At 37.2% G+C, this 14945-nt stretch overlaps 1 protein-coding gene across 2 annotated transcripts in view; it reads right to left on the bottom strand.

Annotated features, from left to right (window-relative positions):
- Positions 1-2119: 2119 nt before the first annotated feature.
- Positions 2120-14945, bottom strand: part of LOC110992339 (integrin alpha-PS1) — a 35293-nt gene continuing 22467 nt past the window's right edge. Inside the window, exons 2-17 of one of the 2 annotated variants that reach the window (XM_022258100.2) lie at positions 9320-9447; positions 8836-8859; positions 7483-7600; positions 7296-7409; positions 6705-6916; positions 6267-6492; positions 5780-6176; positions 5301-5681; positions 5024-5219; positions 4793-4944; positions 4465-4712; positions 4282-4384; positions 4053-4188; positions 3662-3936; positions 3372-3596; positions 2120-3271 (exon numbers count right to left, since the gene is read on the bottom strand). In XM_022258100.2, the coding sequence (XP_022113792.2) occupies positions 3035-3271; positions 3372-3596; positions 3662-3936; positions 4053-4188; positions 4282-4384; positions 4465-4712; positions 4793-4944; positions 5024-5219; positions 5301-5681; positions 5780-6176; positions 6267-6492; positions 6705-6916; positions 7296-7409; positions 7483-7600; positions 8836-8859; positions 9320-9447 (3172 nt within the window). In that variant the 3' untranslated portion in view covers positions 2120-3034. The remainder of the gene's footprint in view (positions 3272-3371; positions 3597-3661; positions 3937-4052; positions 4189-4281; positions 4385-4464; positions 4713-4792; positions 4945-5023; positions 5220-5300; positions 5682-5779; positions 6177-6266; positions 6493-6704; positions 6917-7295; positions 7410-7482; positions 7601-8835; positions 8860-9319; positions 9448-14945) is intronic. The other variant, XM_022258101.2, reaches the window with a different exon arrangement.

Genomic DNA, 14945 nt, shown 5'->3' with positions numbered 1-14945 from the left:
TTTTATTTCCTAACTAAAAATTATAGTCCATGTAAAAACTCCCAAGCAGCGTGAACATGGCATTCAACGCCCTCCGCCTGCTCATCCCGACGGAGCCTCCAGATCGCAAACTCAGCAAAATCGAGGTGCTGCGCCTGGCCGGAAGCTACATCACCCATCTAGACAATCAATTATATACAGGTTGGTTTTCTGCCTAAATTGAAATTATAAATTAAGATTAAGAAGTGGCGCTTTCGCACTTCATACCAAAATCATAAGTGATTATTATGGTGGTCACTGATGTGGATTAAATTGCACTGAAGCTATTTGATAGAACTATTAGCTAAGAGCTGAAGTTGCGCAGTATTATGATTGAACTGAATTTGTATCTCTCTAGATTCATTAATATTTTTATTAGGAAAAGTATTGACAACGAGTGTTAATTTTAGATAGCTTTTTCAGGTGATATGGAACGGCCGTGTCTGAAACATAATGATTTTGACCATAAAAATACACCTTTATGTACATTTTGCTGGTCTTCTGTTAAAAAAGAAGTAAGTATGGGAATTGTCATATTTGATACGGTAGTTTTTTTACTGTATTAATGTCGTTTTAAATATTTCACACGCAATCACCCGTGTGATACTATGATACGCACACTATTAACGAAACTATAAAATTGTTTTATAAGGAAAGGAAAGTCCTTTTACGGTCTGGTTTCTCGTTGCACCAATATTACTATCAATTGAATAGAACATACGCACAATGTTAATACTCTGAACAAACGGAGGCTACAATTTCCCCGTACTAGGCTATCTAAAGTTAGTAATTCCTTTTTGGGAAAAGGGATACTTTTCTTTAATAAAATCCCAGAGGCTCTTTTATTTCTGCATTAAATAAATTTAAGAAATGTATGAATGAATATTAAAGAAAAGCTGTGTAAAAAGGCTTACAATAAAGTTAACGATTATCTAGTTGATAGAAGGGCCTGGTACTAGGCTATTTATAATTAATTTCCGGTATTTGTTTAAAAATAAGCCTCGTTTTATGATTTGCCTTTTTAAAAAGTACCGAGAGTTTTTTACCCCGGATTTTCTCTCGGCCTACACCCTCTTCTTTGCCGATGAGTAGGGAATAGGGATGTATACCGAGACCAATTTAATGATGTGGAATAATTGATACCTGTATGCTATATTCTATAATACTATTTTTTTATTTTATTTAAATGTACTAACCCAATATTAATGTAACTATATTTTTTACAGAAATCTTCTGCAACACGAACTAATGAATACTATCAAGTACCCTACTAGGCTTCTATGGTCTCACATATGTAACTGATATTAACTAATTCTAAGAGATATTTTTTAAGAGAGTTGTTGTAAATATACAAATGATGTTAAGTTATTAGTTATAGTATAGTATATTCTTTGTATCGAAATACCGAAAATGGCAAAATATAAATTAGGCTAATCATTATTCTAGACTTCGATTTGCCTTTTAACTGAAATAACTATTTGGTAGATTGCTTATAAAATAAATTAACTTTATACACTTTTTAATTTACAAAAAATGTTTTTTTAATATATTTGCTAATCAACATTAGTATGTAATATGGTATAATCGGTTAAAGAAGGTAATCAGTTTGACACATATATATATGTATTCCTAGAATGGGAAAACATTTGCATATCACAGGCTATTTGAGCTTGTAAACTGTTAAATTCCGTATTTATTCCTCCACTTCAAATATCCAGACTTTGGTTGCTAAAGCTGAAGTAGACCTAAAATGTTTTATATTCTAGGTTTTTACAAAATCTGTTACAAATTAATATTGCAAAGACATCTTATTCGTATTTGGGGCAACAGATAAACTCATTCCTTTCTTTCAACCGCTTAAAGTTCATGACGTTGAAATCTATAATCAAAAATGTGTGAAAGAGAGTCATCAAATTTTATTTTATTAATTATTAAAATAAAATTATGTATTTCGAACACACAGACTGTGTGTGTGAACAACTTTGTTTGTGGCGGTTGGTTAATTAAAAATGTGTGTTGAATCACGGAACTATTTGTTCTGAAGTTATTTTAATTTGTTTCCTTAAACAAGTATTGCGGTTTTAATAAGAAAAAAACGAGGGAAATGGCACCATGTGTTTATTTCTTAAGTCGTGTTTAAGCATTATTTTGACAAAATATATTCACAACCACTACTTTAAGACCTGATATTTAATATTAATAAGTACACGAGCACAGTCGTCGCGAAAGATGACTTTTTAACAAGTTTTAGTACAAAATTTAAGTATAAATACTACGTTCTATGTACACTTATGAACTAAAGCTAAAATAATTTAATCGAGGCGATAACATTTCAGTGAAATCTTGCCATTTACATCATTTGCATAAAATATATTGATTCAATAAAACATTAGGGAACTATTTACACGTGACAAACTATCGTAATCGTTCATAGTTATTTTTGTATATCAATTATAACTCAATATATACAAGTACATAAAATAATATTTTAAGTTTTGGAAAAATATAAGTAGCAAATTTAAGTTTCCCTTTAAACATACGTTTATAAGTAAAATAACAAGAGCTGTTACGCCTATTTTACATGACTAGCAAAAATCTAGTCAACTTCTTCGCTTACCTATAAATAATAAGGCAAGTATTTACAAAAACATTTTTTTATAAAATAATATTTTTAAAGTAATCTGTGTAATCGGTAACAGCCGGCCGGAATATTAAACATTTCTAAATCGGTGAATTAATGTCTGTATCTGTTTGCACCGTTTTTAGCTGCCCACCTACCATTCGATATAATTAAAAAAAACGAAATTTCAGTCGAACGTGACCTACTTTAAAAATATCAAATTATTTAAACCTTTTAAAATCTCAATAACCCTAAAAATGCAATAAAAACAACAGCCACACCTTTCATAAGGGCGTAACAATAATCTAGTTCCGTCTCATACACACACACACACATAACATTTTAATCCTCGACGGAGCATCACAGTCGTTGACATTAACTAAAAAGCCGACAAAGCTATCGTACGCCGTTGCGGTCTCGGCCGATGAAGGGACTAGACTCGTGATTGTTCTTCTCCAAGTTGCCGGACAGGGTCGGATCCGGTCTGCTCCTCTTGAAGAAGCCCAGCTTCCAGAGGGCTATGATGAGGAGCACCAGCACCACGAGACCCACGATAATCGACACTATTATCACCCACAGAGGCACATCCGAAGGCTCGCTGATCTTCAGATCCGGATACGCCACCGTCTCCACCTGCCGAGTGAAGAGTATAGGCACCGTTAAGAGTTCGAACGAAGAGGCGTTCGTAAAGCTAGACGGTGCCGCTGAGGCTAGCGAAAGGGGGGAGGCTCACCGTGGCGGTGTCGTCTCGATGCTCGCTCTGGTGGATGTTGTAATGTTCAGGAATGTGGATGAAGGCCGCGGAGGCGATGTTGACGTGGCTGACCCGAGGGTAGTCCTCCACCAGCGTGGAGTTCCACAGCCGAGCCCTCACCGTGATGGTGGTGGCCTGCATCCGTCCCAAGCGGTAAATCACGCATTGGAACTGGATGCATTTCGCCGTCTTCTTCTGGCAATTCTGTAAGAGAACGTCGCCGTGAGGACAAGTAAGAAAACTTCAGTCGACATTGGAAAGTGTCATACCATGTTGACGACGTGCTTCCTCAGGCCATCCTTGTCTGTGTACGCTTCGGCCTTCACGATATCGCTGTCTCTTTTCCTCCTGATCTTATTCTCCGCTCCTCTCTTGCGCGTAGAGTTGTTCTCTTTTTCGCTGGAAGAAACGCTCAGTTTGCCCGAACTGAGGAAGGGGTCCATTTCTAGATTCTCGAGATAGGGCTCGAAGGTGCCGGGGCGTGTCGTCAGTTTCAGGGGATTTATTTCACTTTCCGAAATAAAACATTCCCCGTTGCTTTGATCTGAAATTTAAATAAACTAATTAAAATTATGTATAAAAGTGGTTTTGTAGCGTTGTTGTCTTAGCGTTATCTTAGAATTATAGTAAAAAGAATTGCATAATGAAAGAAGTACTGACCGCCTTCTCCGTCAACGGTGGGCACGTCTTCAGGGTAGAGCAGCCACTTGCCCTGATCGTTCTCCGAAGACACCTGGTGGGGCCACGAAATCACCACCTGCAGAGAGGACACGCGCCACGGGCCTTCGTTGAAGACCTGGAATAAGTTGAGTAACGAGTGAACTTAATATCGTTTATGTACATGACCTAAAAAGGCCAAGAGCGCCAAAAGGTCAGAAAGGCCAATCACCTGATACGTATGAATGACTCTGGTGCCGACGTCGTCGAAGTACGTCATGGCAGATTCTCCCTTCACTTCGCCTCCATAGAACACTTGTTCGGGTCGCGCAGCTCTGAAATATTTTAGTTTTTATGTTACAGTTCAGTACACATAATAATGGAGATCTCAAATTTAATTGTTTTTGAAACGAACCCTTTAATGAGCAACTCGGCGTTCTTTATAACCAGCGCCTCGATGCGAACCGGTCTCTTGCCGGGGTGGAGCTCTCTGGACGTGGAGTTCGCCCAGATCGAGAACACCACGGAGGGCTCGTTGTCCTCCAAGGCTCTGGCGTCGAAGCGGATGGTGATGGCCGCTCCCTCGGCTTGCTTCTTGAAAGGGTTCTCGAGTAGGCACGAGACGATCGTCTTGTTCACGCTCGTGCAGATCATGTGCTTGCCCTGGAACGAACCACAAAAATAAATCTGGGAAACGATGCACTTTCAGCGCAATGGTATCAAAAGATTAACTCTTAACTTACACTGATGTTGGCGGCGATGTAATGCAGACTGGCGTGATGCTGCACGAAAAGTTGCGCTTCGTAAGCAGACTCGGCCAAGTTGTCAACGGAGACGGAGAGGTGGATCTCTTCCTCTTGGCCTAAGGTCAGGGCGTACGCTTTTCCATCTTCGGCTGCAAAAAAATATCGAATTGCTTCGGAGTTGGTTTTTCGTTAAAAATTGAAAATGAAAAATTAGCTTTAAATTCTCACTCTTGGGCAGCCGAAGAACGGGCTCCACGACCAAATCGCTGACGCAGACTGCGTCGAGGCCGCAGTCGTTCAAGAAGTTGGCGCTGAAGGCCGTGGTGGCCGTGGCGTTTAGCACCGGATACTCGTCTATGTCGGGAAGACGGCCCGCGCTCGAGAACTGAGGGTCTACGTGGACGATTTTGTACGTCACCTGGAACTGTAAAGGGACGACAGAATCAATGCTTATCTTTAATTTGAGAAGGCCTGGTTTTAACTTGCATGTGACTAAATAACTCACTCTGATCGGGGTCTGTATATCTCTGGTGTTATTCTTGAGGTACACGATATGCTCGCGACAGAGCTCCTCGTCTTTTCCCAGATGTATAGTTTGGTTTATGATGTTCGATTTCTCTAAACCGAAGAACACCCTGGAATACTTTCTTCCACCGGGAAACGTTTCCGCTTCCACGACATAATTCAGTTCGTGAATGTTGCTGTGCGACGATCTCACTAGAGATTTGATTATGCAGCATGCTTTGAAATGGAAACACGTGTAGTTCGAATTGGGATCTCTTTCACATCCCTGTGTCGTCGGGTCGATGTTGATTATTGTATTCGACGGTCGAATCGATGTCCTTATATCTATTATCGGTTTCGTACGAATTAACGCCACGCTACTCTGCAAAATAGAAATAAATTAGGTTACATAATGTATTATATATCAAACTTTGCAAGTCGCTTATTATATTACAACACAATGGTATATGAGCTACATACATTTTCATAAGCGCCGACCAACAGATCGGGATATCCGTTAGCATCGAGGTCGGTTCCACCGGATAAGGAGTAGCCAAAAGTCTTCATAACTATTGGCAACGACTCGGCTTTAATCACTTGATCCGCTTTCATTTTGAGTCCCGTCTTCCGATCTCCCATGTGTATGTACACGACGCCGTTCCCTTCGTAAGGACTTCCGATCGCTATATCTTCACACCCGTCTTTGTTTAAGTCTCCCGTATTTGCTATGGCTATTCCGAATTGAGATTCCTCTTTGCCCGTTAGTTTGAGAGAATATTCTTTAGGTAGATTGTGATTTTTATTGAGATAGAGATAAACGGCACCGCCAGAGTCGCGTGAGAAATAAAAAGGCGCACCCACTAAGAGGTCAGGGAGGCTAAAACAATAAAAAAACATGCGTGATAACTTTTTATTGAAAATTAGAATTGTGATCGCTTTTGCGTTAAAATAGATGAACATAACGTACCCATCTCCATTGACATCGGCTGCCGCAACCTCATAACCGAAACTGGACCCGAACTGTTCTCCGTTCAACAACAAGGTGAAATTTAAAATATCTACATCAGTTCTGGCCCAATCGTTAATGACTCGTTTACTGAAAACTACAACTTGGCCGGTGCCGTGGGCTCTAGGAGCCCCTGCAGCGTACGATGGCTTTTCTCCAAAAAAACTGGCTCCCGATACTGACATTCCTGCAATGTAACATTCGTATGTAAAAGTTGTCGCTACTACATGAATTTTAAACCGTCGAATTGGGCAAATCAATGAAAGCGGAGAAGTAAATCAGAATCGTTTCAAATGTTTGAGGTCTATAATTTATATCTAGGTCATCTAAAGACCTGTCTAGTACAAAAACCTTTCGACTGAAAAAGTCATCGAATAATGGTTTGGGTACGGCACTTACCTAAATAGCTGTATTTTTCAACGGGACTGTAGCCATCTTCAACGGGGCCCATATATACCACATGATCTCGTTCTATAAGATCATCGTTGGTGTCCTGAGTGAATATCGTTCCTCGCCAAGTGTACGGACCAGGACTGCCCAAAACCAAAGTGTCATCTTCCAGTAGAGAACTACTGGTTCCAACTTGACAGAACCCAAACTCTTCGTGCTCTCTGAAATATTCGAGGATGAAGTAAAGTGAGTCTGAAGTTTTTTAAATATATTTGATTGGATAGTTCTTTGTAAGGATCGAAAAATCCTGCTCCTCATATTTTCAGTCTTAATCTGTTGAAATCTGGGTAAAAATCGTGCGAGGTCTTGAATCCAATATGAGGAAATCGGACAGCAGTAGAATGAATCAGTTGAAATATTGAAAACAGTGGTGATGTAATTAACATTATTTCCTTGTTTTATTAATTCCTGAATCACGAATTATTTGGGCGTCATCACGAATTACGCTCAATTTATTTTCATATACAATAATGTAAAACCAGCTTCGCGCACAATTCCGTAATCAAAAGTAATGATATCATAGCAAGAATTAAATTATACCTTTGCACGGATCGACCTCGACACGGCTCCCATACATCCACTAATTGAAGGTCGTTACCCAGAGTGTAGCACAGACCTTGCCCAAACTGAGACTCCCCCGACTTTCTGATGTATCTGTAACAAATCACACGTTAGTTGTTAATACAACATACATTAAAAGTAAAAATTCAAGTTCAATAATGCTCACCGATGTGCACAAACTACAGCTTTCTTCCCAGGGCCTTGACTGCGAACCGACACTCCCAGCCACTGACCGTCTTTGATTTCATCGGGATGCGGGCCAGACAGGTGATAGGAGTCCAAAGCTATACGATTGTGATGAGCTCATTAAATATCGCACCATTGTGATCGGATATAAAGCATAATGCACATCACCTAATTTCAACAAATTTAAGCTTAGATAATTAGTCATTGAAAAAAATAAAATCAATTCATTAGAATCAACTCTGCCGGAAACAAAATTCAACCCAAACATATTAATTAAACACATTAACACAATATTTTTAAAGTAACGAAGCTAAAGCAATAACGTCGTGGCAGATATTGCTTTCACTTCGGAGAGATGGCTTAAATATCCCAATGATAGACCAAGATACCTTGGCAAATGCAAAGCATTGCAACCAGGCGTGTATGCTATAGACATTGGCAAAAACAAAACCTTTGCAAAATAAGTGTTGTGTCAAGTTGCACAGATAACGTGCGAATGCGATCAGCTAACATTTCTCTTCACTAAACACTAAACATGCACTTTTGACATTCCACGAGACGGGAAGGAACCGGAACCTGTAACGAATTGAATGGAGATACGGCGTCGTCTACGCAAATTGTGTGGTCTCGGGTTAATTAATCAAGATCTACTGTTAATTTTGAGCGATACTTTAACGGCCGATTCGTTAATTCACCAAAAACACCAATGTTTAATTCGAAGGTTATCGCTTATTAGTTTAATCGGCCCAGAAGTTCTATGGTTTGTTAGACGATTTCTACCAGAAATAAAGTGGTTTTGCGATTGGTTGCAGTGCAGTTTAATTCCTTTGATTTATGGGTTAAATTCTTAGTTAAACCAATCACCTCCTTAGTTGTTATTTCGTCATTATATACATTTCCTAGCAATTTGGCCGCAAACACTCTTTGTGCGTCTTAATTTGCGTTGGCTTTTACTTTGTTCTAGGTATTCGCTATAATTACTGACGACTAAATCGTTATAGCCAAGCAGTTTCTTACTTAACTTGGATATTTGAATAAATACATTATTTATAACTACAATTTTCATTACATTAAGTGCTCTAGCAAGCGTAGTGAGTGGGTGCGTTGCAAGCTAGTATAGTGCTGAGTCATCGTATGCAATTTAGGTGTTATTTCTAGGATTTTCAATATTCTATAGAAATAACTCCCAAGTAAAGGTGCAAATTAAATTAAGAAAGTTAGTTCAACATGCGCTTAAAGTCAACAGAGCGGTAATTAACGATTAGTAGTATGGAACAGCGATTAGTCGGTATTAGTCAAGGATTTATGGAGATTGAGACCACAGCTCACTTACTGGTATTTATCTTGCCGTACTTCGCTGTTTGGGGCACCACCGACAAAAGACAACAATTTAGTTAAAATATGTCGACATCTTATAGTTACTCACATTAGACAGGGAAATGTTTACAATATGTGAAATTATAATCTCTATAAGATTCGATTCAGCTAATGCAAACCGGTCTTTGAGTTACCACCGCTTGAATTCTACATAGTAACTAAATGTGTGAACTAGATTCATTTGATGTGTCTACGTTATCTACTGGATTTGTAAGCGTAAACTACACTAGTTAAATGTGATACCTATTACATATATGGCAATGAAGTCATGTACATTAAGGCGTATATTACACAATAGAAACAATCTACTAGTATTTTTTTTACACTTGCTGTACCGATATACGTAGATGTCTGCTAACACTGTTGTTGATCATATTAAGGTTTTATGCACTGAATAATTTCAATGTACTTTGTCTAATTAACGACCAGACCCTACTCACTTCTTTTTCCATCCGTGACGATTTGTTCACAGTCGCGTAGTGCCGTAGACAGCCGACATTTCCATAATGCACCAGATTTCGTCGTGTTCGGCTGGAGGTTCTGGCCCAGAGGTGCACCGACCAGGAGCCTGCAACAGTAGAAGCCACATTGAGTAAAACGATTTTAAATGTATGTTTGTAACCAATGTTACCAAACGAACCTAAAAGGCTTTTCTGAGGCTTAAAGTTACCAATATTTACGTTATATCTTTAATATGCATAAAAATATAGGCTATATCTACTTACTATGAGTTTTTTTTTATAATAAAATGTCTCTAACTTTTAAAAGCTACAAATCGCATTTAATTAACTTAAAACGTATTAATTAAGCTGATTTACAATTTAGTAATTAATTATACAGGATTCGGTTACACTTTAAATGAATGTTTACGAGGTGATAAATAAGTAGGCTTATTACCTAGTTCGTCGTTAGATTTACATTAACAAGAGATTTCTTTAAAATATATATTCTTAAAATATTTTAAATTATTGGAACCATATTTGGTTTTGGTGTAGATTATGGTCACGTATTTTGTGATACTAACTAGTGTTCGCGACTTTATCTTTTGTACTGAAAAATCTCTGTAATCGTCAATTAATGGTTTCCCGTAATCACAACGCCAACAAAACGATTTAGAAGAGAAAGTCTAATTGTCAACGTTCATTGTTTCGTTTTGTAACACAACACTATACATCATGACGAAGCGAATCGATTACTCTGCCCATTCCATCATCCCGCATTCAATTTAACATTGGTTATGCGTCGAGAACCCTATCATTGGACCACAATCCACGAGATCCATGCATTTATAATACCGTATTCATATAGTATATATACCGTTAAACGGACTCTAGTGATTAATTAAAAGTAGACTAGCAATGTTAGATTCTCTAGTATTCAATGTTGATATTTTATAAACGAGTTATGGAAGAACACCAGAGAATGAAAAAAGCTTGTATAGTATTTGTCTAAATTCCACCCCACTCCACCTATATATACCTACACTTGGAGCTCGTAATACCAAAGACATGACCGAATAAACATTATCATTCCACTATTGTTCTTGATCTTCGTGGAGTGAATAAATAGCATAACACCCACACGGGTTCATTGAACCTTCGGGATAGGTAAAAGCACGGAGATACAATTAAGCCCTCATTGTCTTGGCCGACGTTACTGCAAGTTGCGACACCTATCTAAACATTTTAAAGCGCCCGAGAAAGCGATCGGCCTAAATTTAAGATTAAACAAATGAATCGCTTTTGTGGAACGTGCGCCGCGTTGACGTCAATTTCCAAAGTGCAAATTAAAGCTTCGGGCAAACCCCCATATCCAATTAACGAAACAAAGGGTTCATTATAGCATTCGTGCTATGCCCACATGGTGAGCCCTCATAATCACTTAGCGCCTACAATTCCCGATAAAGCAAAAGGATATAGAAACAACAGTATAACTAACGAAAGGGAACTCTATCTTTCTATTAAGTATCGAAAGGCAAACATCGTTTCACGTCAAAGACCGCTCCTACTTGCCGTGGCATCACGTTTCCCTAGCTGCGCCTAGTTCCTCACTTAGCGATAAATTCCCATCAAAATGCCATTCAACCCCTACATTATTAGACAATTGGCATCTAGTTTATTATGGCGACTATATTTATATAATGAGAGCTAGATAATTTGCTTACGCAGGTAAATGACGGAGTTGTCTGTTTGTCCACTTATAAAAAAAGTGTTCTAGCCATTGCAAGTTATTTGAATAAAAAGTGACAAATGACAAACGCCGTCGGTGGTCCACCGCAAAGAGCGGTACACTCCATTGTCCAAACTTTATTGCCGAGACCACTAAAGGACCGAACTGACAACTTCCAGAATATTTGCCCGCGAGCCATATTCCAAGATGAATGAACGTAATTTACAGCCTTCAATTATATCAATAATATTTAAACAGTGAAATACAAGTACGACTGTAATTGCTTTATACATACAATTTATGAACAATTACATTTAATAAATGTATTGAGTTATTATTAAGAGCAAATTCTATTTATGTTTAAAGAACTTTATTTCTCATAACAAAAATGTATTTTACATAAGAAACTTAATATGTATATACGAGCGAGATAGTAGAAGTCGCCATTAGCCGTCCCAATATTAGTCTACTATGTTCACTTTGACGTGTATCTTTAATGCCTTTTTGAATTTGTTAAACACGCTATGCGAATTTAAGACCTTAATTGATTAAATAATAATTGCACACCCTCATACCTAATAGACTTTTTCAAATAATTTGTACGCCGCTTCGACGAGATAAGCAAACTCGCTCAACGAGTGTAGTTGCGTGTTTGTTTTTTTTAAATGATAAGCTACTATAGTAATGTTTGATAATGAAAACTTTAAACAACAGTATTTACGGCAAATTTCTTATTAAGTTCCACCACATCCGTAGACCATAGACGATCGGACTGACTCTTCTGTTACTAACACATTACACAAGTAGTAAAGAAGACGCATCTTAATTAATTAATTTTAAGATTTAAATTTTAAATGCTGAAATGCAGCGCTGCAAGTCGGTAATGAAGATGCCTCTGTTAGCCTTAAACATATAATTAAACTTGTATTGCATGATAATTTGGGAAGGGAATTTTCAATTGGCATACCTTAGTGCACAATGTATCGGCCTTCGTGTGTGGTGCATCGATTGGAATTCCAGTCGTCATTTTATATCCCTAATCGTAAAACTATGTCATGACAACATATCAGAAGAGTAAACTAATCTATTGAGTTAAGCAAAATCGTATTTATTAATCTAAAATTTATTAATCTAAGATTTGTTGTATTATTTTAAATGTACCTATCATTAAGATATTTAGGTATATTCATATGCACACATTAGAGCACATAATTTTTAATAAACCTTTTTGAAACGTATTACAAGTAGGTTATATTCAATGACGCGTCAATTTCTAAGGCTTTCTAATCATAAAGCATGACTTTCCCTGTTCAACAAACAACTTGGCCATGAAACCTCTCAATTAACTCTGCCCATAATTGCTTTAAGCAAATGCTTAGTCGTGACTTGTCACTGGGATACTTCATTGCCTCAGAGCACTGTCATACTTATCACACTGCTGGGGAGCTTTTTTGACTGGCGATGTGGAATCTGAAGGCAGATGGCGTCGTGGTTTTATTATTTTATTCCGATTCCAATTGGAATATGCCACAAATAACTAACTTGACTTCTGCTTTAAAATTAATGGATAGTATTTTCCTACTGATTTCATGTTACTTTCGCGTGCATCCCATAACAGTAAAGCACACTGGCCAAGTTATCTGGCGCGATCTCTCATTAGCGAGATAGCTGCTGCTCGTGACTCGCCCATGTTGCGCTGCCAGTTGCCACCCGCTAACATAATATATTGCTATTAGACAACTCGCTTTCTTTACATATAGGATATGTCTGTTTATATACCAGCTAAACGTACACTGCGTAAAGATTATATTTTTACAATACGGCCTCTTTTGACCATAACAGCTACTGTGCATACATATATAGTGGTAATAATAGAAAAATCAATTGATTGCAAAAATTCTATGGCTTGCGCTGCGACTCACTTTCCACTATTCTTTACTTAGTTTAACCGATAACGAAAAGGTCGTTAATGATTTCCTTTGCATTTATGATAATAAAGAGGTATAAAACCAAAAGTATTTTGATCACAATAAAAGAGATGGAGAGAGGGGTTATTGTGCCCCACTTTCGCATGTTTTCATATAATTTATTTGTTCACTTTTACTTACAAGTAAAGATCATTAAAGATTCACAAATATGGAGATCCAATTATAAAAAATAATCATAAAAATCGCTTTCTCGAAAGCTCCTTAAATATACTTAATAAGTATAATTTCGTTAAGTAATTATTTTATAAATATATCTGAGCATTCCATTTTAAGTTAAATGAACGTTAATTAAAGTAAACAAAAATTACCTCTGTAGTTTAATACCAAAATCGTAATTTATACAAATATTTTATTTATCAGACGCGAAAGAGAAAAATGAACGAGTCTGATTTCTCACAATCACCAGCGTTAAATACATAAAAGCCATTCAACGAACTATTATCAATGGCAGAGAGAGCGATTTGGGAATAACGTTAAACAATGTTCTTAGAAGTACAAATTGAACGCATCTCAACGTTTACATGAAACACAAAAGTAAGAAAATAAACCGTTTTCAAAGACAAGCAGTAACTAACGAAGAATTTCTTAACACGCCTTGTTTAACATTACTTGTTACTTAATCTATCGCTACATAAAGATCTTTAAAAGCTCTGTAAATATTTGTTGCACTCACAGATTACAGTACTTTAATGTTATAATCTTGCTTGAGGAATACTGTATGTGCGGCTAATGTGTATTTTAAGAAGCACTTTGATCAATTATGCAACTCTATGCGTCGTCTTTGTTTGAGCATTAGCTAAACGTAGATGATTATACCTGAAGATGTCAAGTATGAAGAGCAATTAGCAACAAATGTATTTTTAATATTATCACAATCATAAATAAATAAAAATCCAACAAATCCACGTACACTAAAATATTGATTATAAATTCAGGAGAGTATAAATATATATTATAAAATATATATTTATACTCTCTGGCGCTATAAAACACCTAACGAGCACCGAGACCGTGGTCCAAGATAATCGCAAACCCGTTCTGAGCGAGTAAATAATGGTCGGATGCATTAGTCAGATATCGAGCCGTGTGTGGGCGACAGATTCTGCAAGTATGCAAGTGAGGGCAGACATTTTTAGTTCCTGTTAACTTCACAACAAATGTAAATCGATATCATCTTCATGCACTGAGACCGAAGTTAAGCAAGCAGATTAAGTTTAACTTTTATATAATAACAACTCATTGTAATTTTTCGAAATACAAAAATAAATAAAGTTTTCAACATCTTGAAACGTTACACCTCGAAATGCCAGAAAATCGCAGTCACTGTTTAAATATGCATGTGAGAAGGTGTAATTAATTTAATATTATTATCGTCGCAGTTGTAAGTAATATCATCCTGTTTAGGATTTGAAGTTGCGGTATGTGGCACTCGGTCCAGTATTTACGTAAGGCAAGCTTTTCTCACGCGAGCCGCCGGCCATCAGTAGGTGTCAATACAACTGTTTATTGTAGCAATTTTACTTCCATTATTACTTGTACGGTTACGTTTTCGAAGTTATTTATAATGTAGGACGATTCTATACCTTTAAGTGAAATTCATTCCCGTATGTCCCGATAACTCTTTATTTAGTACACAACTAGATACTCAAATAGTCGTATCGGACTTTACATGTAAATTTGATAACGTTTGATTTCAAAGCAAATGACCCACCACGAAGCGAAGACAAAAATACATGCATAACGTCATCCTTTTCAGATCCCTTTGCGTCAAATTTAAATTTAGAATCGCAAGTCTTGAGTTAACCCTAGGATCCGGGTCAGCGAATCATTCATACAACACTTATTAATCATCATTCATTCATTCATTCATTCACCATTATTTATTTTCACATTACGAAGATAATGTAAC

This window comes from Pieris rapae, chromosome 14, assembly GCF_905147795.1.
Source record: "Pieris rapae chromosome 14, ilPieRapa1.1, whole genome shotgun sequence".
In the NCBI taxonomy this organism is placed as follows: domain Eukaryota; kingdom Metazoa; phylum Arthropoda; class Insecta; order Lepidoptera; family Pieridae; genus Pieris; species Pieris rapae.
This window is presented reverse-complemented; position numbering and strand designations above follow the sequence as displayed.